The following is an 8,664-nucleotide window of genomic DNA, read 5'->3' as shown; positions in this document are numbered from 1 at the left end:
TATTGAAGTTATTGAATTTAAATGAGAAAAAAATCAAAGGAGTTGAAAATTTATTCTAGCTTAAAAAGAATTAAGAAAAAATTTTTTATTAAAAATATTTTAAAATNAAGAAAAAATTTTTTATTAAAAATATTTTAAAATATTTGTAATATTATAGTCTAGTAGTAGCACACACAAATACAGTAAAAAATTTATTAAATTACAAAGTAAAATGATTTAATTTTGTAGTTGAAACCTATCATATCAAACTTCATTCGTTAATAAATATTTTGAAAACATTAGAAATTAATGATTTTAATTTTTTGTATGGAAAAAGCTGGTTAATCTACTTTTTATTTGAATAAAGAATATTTTTTCGATTTTTAAGAGTAATAACTTGAACTAAATACGAATTGTAATCATTTGACGTATCGTTGAAAAAAGTAGGTCCAGTGAGGGTTGGCAAAATAAATCGTAGCCACAAAAATAACCACATAGTAAAATAATATTAATATGAATATAAATTTCTTCTCACGAGGGGAGACGATAGTGATAAAATCCTTTATATTTATTGATGTTATTGAATCTAAATGAGATAAATATCAAATGATTTGAAAATTCTATTCTAACTCAAAAAAAAAAAATTGGCTAATTATGCTAACTCAAATTTAAAAATTACTTTTTCGACTTTATAAAAGTAAAAAAAATTTAATAAGTTTAATTTCTTATGTCTTATGAACTTTTTTCTATGTCAATTAATTGATATAATATTCATGAAAATCAATATATTCTCCTAATAAGATATTTTAAAATAAAATAAAATACAAAACCCAGGATTTTAACACAAAAATAGCATATTTTTGAATACGGTAGCCATTTACGCATAGAAAATAGGTCGTCGGGACAAATTTTTTTTTTTAATTTTATAGTACATGACATAAGCTTTAATTTGACATATGTTTAAAGGACGCAGTATTTCCGGAACATTTTCAAAAACTAAGTTGAAAAAGTTAGTTTTTGTAAAAAAGTTGCACTATGTGCAAATATAGGCACTATGTGATGATTTGAGATTTGTAAAAAAAATTTTAACTGGTCGCTTAACGTGTTTTTAGTATGTCGTACATCATGGTTAGGTTTGGTTAGGTTATTGTATAATTTCATCATAACATAAAGTTGTATTCTCTTTATTTATTATATTTGTATAAATTAATTGTTTAATAAAAGAAATAATTGTAAAGTATTTAATTATCAACCAACATTTGTAAATATTGTCAATATTATCATATATTTTAGCTTACACTTTACTATTTTTAAAAAAGGTATAAGTTTTTAAGTTAAGTGTATAATTTTTTTTTTCTACTTATAATATACATAAATATCAACCAAAATGCATAAGAAAAAACTTTTAAAAATTTTAAGCTTACTTGAGATTTAATAGAAATAAGACATTAATCCAAAGAATCAATTTTTGACTTAAAAATTTGAAACTAATAAAATTGTATGTTGTATAGTAAAAATCAAACTATTTTGATGTACTCATTATAATATTTGATCGAAAATCTAATAACAGAGGCCTCTTTTGTATTTTGGAGGATATTTGATCAAAATACTAAAAACACATTGAGCAAAAAAAATTTTTAAAAATCTCAAATCCTCATAAAATGCCTATTTTAACATATAAAGATTCTAATTAAAATTTTGAAAATCAACTTTTTTATAACAAAATAATATATTTAGTAAATATATTATTGTTAGTTTCGAGGAACTAGCAGGAATTAAAGGTTGGAAAATTTCAAGAAGACACATCGAGTCACAAGTTTTCAAAAATAATATTTTAAATATGTTAGTATTGTTGTACACATTACAAAAAGGATGTACGTTATCACATAATAAAATCTCTCTCAGTTTCACATCAAAGCTAAAAATTTTCCTGACAAATGGTCTTCTATATGTAAACGACTGCAAAGCTAAAAATAAATATTATTTATTTAGTAGATTACAGTATAATTTTTTAAATTGAGTTTATAGATCTAATAACTACATTAGTTGAACAATTAAGTAAATATAATGTATGGTGAACACGTATACATAAATGAAATAAATTTATTCCAATGATTAATTAAACAAATGTGTCATTAAATTTTATAAAAATTACTTTCAACATATTTTTCACAAGTGTAAAAAATTTTTAGATTGAGAATCAACATTGTAAAAGTAAGTGGCAAAATGAAATATTTTTTACTTTTTATATTAATGATGTCCATTAAATTAAGCTTAAGTTATTACGTAAGATATTTATTATGCTCCCATACTAATTATTTTCTACACTTTTTTAACCATAATGAAAGATTTTTGTTAGAAATCGAAAATAATAAAGATTATATCACAATCGAAAATCTTATGAACTATGGTAAGGCACTGCAAACACACAGTAAAGTAGTTATGATATTTTTGAATAACTTAACAAACTATAATTCAAAAGGGTTTCCTTTTACTTTGATCACAGTAAATATGTACTTAAATAACGTTTCTGACTCCTTAAATATGATTGTACAAAATGACGATGAAAAAAATGATGCTCAAAAATTATTAGAAGGCTATAAAAGTATTCACCTTGCAATTAAAGAAGAACTAACAGATTACATAAATGGACATTGTAAAAACATATCATTTAATGATAATATGGTTAGTAGCTATTTTCCAATGAGTGAAATGAAATGTACTGCTATTAATCCATTAAAAACAAATGAGAATCTCAAGAATAAAATACTAAAGACGTTTAAATCAATAGTAAAAAGTAATTCATACAAAAGTTTTCATCCAAAAAATATTTTGTTTTACGATATAATGACCCAACAGATTCTCACCAACAAAAATAATATAAAAATAGATAGTAGTCAACGCATAGAATTAAATCTACTTCGATTCACTCCACTTAACTTTAAATGCTCTAATGGTACTCGATTAACTATACAAGACATATTTGAGTATATGAAATATGATTTTAATTCTAAGGATGTTTATCCATACATAAAGATGGTAATAATTGCAACGTTTCGACCAATAGCTATTCTTATTCGCAACTTTTTAACTTTAATTCAAGTTGCATCTTCAGAATATTCCGAAAGCGTAAAATTTTGGATAAAACCAACACTAATTAAAATGGGTCAAAATATAATCAATTATGTAATAGATGTTCTTTCTCTCCCCATGTACAAGTATAGGCGGTCATATCTGCAAAACGAAATCTTAGTAACATTTTGTAATGCCTTAAAAAATTATATTGATAAAATAATGTTATCTGAAATTGATATTAAGTATAATAATATGATAATTAAATCACTTTCAAATTATTTAAAAAAAAATAAATTACACTTTACAAGCAATATAACTTTAACCAATGAACTTATAACTCAAAGTAATGCTGATGAAATAATAATTGAGTTAGAAAATATCATGAAAAAAGTCGAAATATATATAAACGATTTGAAAAAATGGAACGACTCTTTTGATTTTATTGTAAAAAGTTTTAAGATTCGATATTATAATATTGCAAGTTTTAGAAATTTTATTGATTTCAAAGTTATAGGTAAGTGAAAATAATATTTTTTTTTCAATATTTTATATTATTGATATAGAATATAATCTGCTATGTATTTAACAAAAAATAGCTAAGCACTATAATCGTCGTGGTGTATACAGTACAAAGTACAAGAAATAATTAAACATAAGTAAATAAAATTAATGAGATTCCTCACTTTAAAATGTCATTCTCGTACTTATATGATGTGAAATAATTTATAAAAGTCCTATCAAATATTATCGAAAATGTTTAGGAATTCATATTAGCTTCGATGCGATTGAGTTGAGAAGTTATTTTACTATGATGTGTTTTTTTTTTTTGTCCGTTTACTTTTTCTCAGTTCTCACCGAACCAATTTCTTTAAACGATGCGTCAAATTATCACAAATCGTAAATAGTCAAAAAAATTTCCCTTGTACCTCGTCAATAGGAGAAACTATAAAAAAGTACAATTTTAAAAATCGCTAATTTTTGAAATTTGTTCAAAATTAGATGTATTGTAAAAATTTTTTTTTATTGATACATTAAGTATTTACCTATCATTTTGTATAATTTTGTATTCAAAATGATAAATTTTCCACAAAAAATTAGCTTTTTCAACTTAAATTTTTGAAATGTTCCGGAAAATCTCAAAATTTTATATTTTAAATTAAAACTTATAAATTACACTTTAATATGAAAAATACAAATTTCGGACTTTATAAAGCTATAACTTTTTGAAAAATGTATGGATCATTACAATTTTTTATAATAAGTATTATTTATATACTTCTTTTATGCGACATAATTTTTTCCCTTTATAGAGGGGTGGTTCAAAATTTAAAAATGCGTATAGAAAGTAGAACTGTTTCTTATTTTTAATTAATATATTTATTGATTATTCACACGTAACTTAATAATCAAACATAAATATTTTTAATATTAATTAGAAGGATTTTATTGTTTGTTATTGTTTGTATTGTTATTATTTAGTTCATATATAAAACTCTAAATGCAGATTTGAAATCGGCGCAAAAATGGGTTTGGAAAAGTATATTTTGGTTCAAATGAAAAGTCCTAGTACACCAGTAAATTTAATTATAAAAAACAAACAATATTTATTTTAGAATCGCATAAAACCTTTCAAATTTTATAGAAGCTTGCCTTAAAAGTAATAACTACTTTATAATTATTTATAATTTCTCCGTAAATATTACAATATTACATTATTAATTATTTATTTTATACTATATTTAATTGCTATAATAAATTTTTATACATTTATTACACTTTAAATCATAAAACTTGTATTCAGGATATAAATAAGAAAATAGCAAATCATGTAACTTTTGGAATAATCTACCAATTTCTTAGAATTAAACACTATCTATAGATTTGCATCGAAGCACTATCATAAAAAAACACGAAAGTGATTTTAATCACTGTCAGATTAAATCTATACTGGACCCAACTATTACACGTCCTCACTGTGCTGGGTTATGTTAATTGTGCATATAATGCAAAGTTCAAAAAAATAATTAAATAATAAGATAAAAATCGAGAGCACAGTGAGATCGTGGTACATTATGGACGTGGCATAGTGTGACAAGATTAGATGATATCTGACAGTGATTAAAATCACTATCATAAGAAACGCTTCGATGGAAATCTGTAAATAGTGTTTAATTTTAAGAAATTGGTGAATTATTTCAAAAGCAAAAATAACTTCTATTTTTTGTACTATTTCGACTGCTATTTGCACACAGAAAGTAGGTCAATTATTAAAAGTCAATAAGGAAAATAGAAATATTATACATTTTTTTTTTTAAACTTCTAGTACATAATGTAAGCTTAAATATAACATATGTTTAAAATACAATATTTCCGGAATATTTTCAAAAGTTAAGTTGAAAAAATTGAGTTTTGTAAAAAAGTTACTATTTTGAATCCCCTTCTGTGGGCAGGTAAAGGGTCAGATTTTAAAAATATTATATAATATCAAATAAAAAGGTTCAATATGAAAAAAAAAATTATTTTTATTTAGTAATTTTTCAATAAATTATGCAATTTATAGAAAAAAAAAGTGAAAATAATAAATCGTAATTTTTTGGGCGATTTCCACTATCTATGAGGAACGAAGGAAAAGATATGATATGTGATATTTTGAAGAATCTTTCAGAAAAATCGTCCAGTTATAGCTAAGAAAAAGTAGTGATAGACACTAAATAAAAAAATTAACACATCATGGTATAATTAAAACTTTCTCAACTTTGCATCAAAGCTAAGAATGCTTCGATGCAAATCTGTTGATTGTGTTTAATTTTAAGAATTTGGTGGATTATTTCAAAACCAATATTAGCTCCTATATCCTTAATTATATTAAATAAATTTAGTACTTAATTTTATAAATTCAATACTGTAAGTTTTCATAGAATGTAGTTACTTTTATGGAAAACGTATATAAAAATTAAAGGGTTTGTTTCAACACTTTTCAAAAAAAAATTGTTTAATACTTATGAACAAATTTACTGGTCTACCAATGAATTTTCATCCGCTACTAAAAAATAGATTTCTAAATTCATTTTTATGCCAATTTCAAATCTGCATTTAATTTTTTTTAATCATCACTAATTTTTGATATTAATACAAACTAGCTAAAAAAGAATATTATCGTATAAAATATAACAAGAAAAAAATTAGTTAAAATTAAATTTCGGAGAGAGTTGAGAGAATGTGGTAACAGATTCAAAAAATTAAATACACAAATCACATAATAGTAAAATTAATACTTTGTGAGTTGCACATCTCTGTTAATAATGAGATTTATCTCCTGAAAATGTCAATACACACTTCAAAATATGCGAAATAGTAAATAAATATTTTATTAATTATTTTTTTCAAAAATTCATATTTATAATAATTGTAATCTTATAATATTCTTTAACTACTAATTTTTGAATTTTATATAAATTACGATAAACCTCAATTGAACAATGATTGAAGATTACTGCCTGTCCAACATAATAATCATATAACATATTTTATAATTTCAATTTTTAATAATTTCTATGGTCTAAATAGATAATAAAAAATTTGTTATACATTTTGTTTTTCTCCAAATATCTACTAAATGTGGGAAGTTGATTTTTTAATTGAAAAGAAGCAAATTTTTATGTTTAATTTTTAAATATTTGGAACTGGATAATTTTGATCTTATATTCTATAATAATTTTTAAATACTATTTAGCGATAAAAATTAATTTAATTTTTATTAGGTTTTTAAATATATATTTTTCTATTATACACATTTAACTGATCGTCAAATCTAATAATTTAATGAAATATGTAAAATTTAATTTAGAAATCTATATTTCTAAATATTTTGTTGACTTAATCAATTATTTGCATTTTTTCAATTCATCATTTTATTTACTTTAGATCGTATTTGTAATACTGAAGCACATTCTGAAATATACAACGCTAGTACGAATGATAATAATAAAATCGATATAGGATGTTATACAGATAAAGATGACGTGAATGATAGTATTATAGAATTAAACTTAGAGAATCTAAATGATAAAGGCGATGAAAATAATATGGATACAAATGGTTCTTTTGAATATCAATCAAAGTATAAACCTCTTTACATGATTGATTATTGGCCATACAATTTATAAATTAATATAAATAATACTTTTTTTATAAATGTTGTTATTACTTATCTACAAAGCTTTTATTTTTTCCATTTTAAAAATTCAAGATGAATTTTGAATATATAAATCTCATGTATGTTGTGTTTTTAAAAATAAGGAGTGATAAGGAGTTATAAGGAGTGATTCTAAATAGCTATTATTAGTCATAAATCAAAGAATATGTAACTAAAAGAAATATAAAAAAAATTTTCTAACGTTGTATTTATTTACAGTATAATATATATGATTAAGTATATGATTAACTAAACACCTTGTATTTCTAAGGGTATCAACTTCATTTACGCTTCGATACAAGGCTGAGAAGATTTTAATTTTACTATTATGTGTTTATGAAAATGTTCCGGAAATATTGCGTCCTTTAAATATATGTTAAATTAAATTTTATGGTGCGCACTATAAATTGTATAAAAAAATTTGTCCCGACGACTTATTTTCTATTCACAAATAGCTGTCGTAGTTAAAAACCAGCTATTTTTGTATTACAATTTTCACCAAATTTACACCAAAATATTCACCGTATACTAACGAGAATTAAAAGAATAACCTAGTATTCTAATATTTCGTCAGCATATTCAAAAATATGCTGTTTTTGTGTCAAAGTTATAGGTTTTATATTTTAGCTTCGATGCGAAGCTGAGAAGGTATTAATTTTACTATGATGTGTTTTTTTTTTTTTATGACTGTTGCCACTTTTTCTCAGCTCTCACTGGACCGATTTCTTTCAACAATACGTCAAAAGATCACAAATCGTATCTAGTTGAAGACATTACCCTTAAAAATTAAAAAATTTTCCCTCGTTGCCCGCAAATGGGGGAAACCTCCAAAAAAATTACAAATTTAAAAATCGCTAATTTTCGAAATTTTTTCAATTTTTTTTACTAAAAACTGCCGTAACTTNTTTTTTCACTTTTTTTTCTTAAAACTTCCATAACTTTTTCAAAAATAAACAAATCAACATAATTTTTTTTATACTAAAACCTTAGACATTTCCCTTTCAATTGATATCATTTTTTTGAAAATCTAACACTTAACCTGATCATTGGGGGGGATTTAAAATAGCAACTTTTTTACAAAAACTAACTTTTTCAACTTAATTTTTGAAAATGTTCCGGAAATACTGCGTCCTTTAAACATATATCAAATTAAAGCTTATTTTATGTACTATAAAATGAAAAAAAAAAATTTGTCCCGACACCTTATCTTCTATGTGCAAATGGCTGTCGAAATTATAAAAAAAATGTAATATTTGCGATAAAAATCACCTTTTATAACGATGTTTTTTGTACTTAAAACTGCCATAACTTTTTCAAATATTAACTAATCAAAATAATATTTCTTTATATTGAAACCTTAGGTAATTTTCTTTCATTTGATATCATTTTTTTTTGAAAATCTAACACTTATTCTG

General features: G+C 23.0%; 1 protein-coding gene across 1 annotated transcript; it reads left to right on the top strand.

The window, feature by feature from the left end:
• Nucleotides 1–2,184: 2,184 nt before the first annotated feature.
• LOC126902340 (uncharacterized) lies at nucleotides 2,185–7,426 on the top strand. Its single transcript, XM_050679507.1, has 2 exons — nucleotides 2,185–3,568; nucleotides 6,979–7,426. Exons 1-2 carry the CDS (start codon nucleotides 2,206–2,208, stop codon nucleotides 7,218–7,220), a joined length of 1,605 nt encoding a protein of 534 aa, XP_050535464.1. The 5' UTR covers nucleotides 2,185–2,205; the 3' UTR covers nucleotides 7,221–7,426.
• The last annotated feature ends 1,238 nt before the right edge of the window (nucleotides 7,427–8,664 follow it).

This window comes from Daktulosphaira vitifoliae, unplaced genomic scaffold (assembly GCF_025091365.1).
Source record: "Daktulosphaira vitifoliae isolate Bord-2020 unplaced genomic scaffold, ASM2509136v1 Scaffold_1, whole genome shotgun sequence".
Lineage (NCBI taxonomy): Eukaryota > Metazoa > Arthropoda > Insecta > Hemiptera > Phylloxeridae > Daktulosphaira > Daktulosphaira vitifoliae.
Note: the sequence above shows the minus strand (reverse complement) of the source record. Positions and strands in the feature narration are given on the sequence as shown.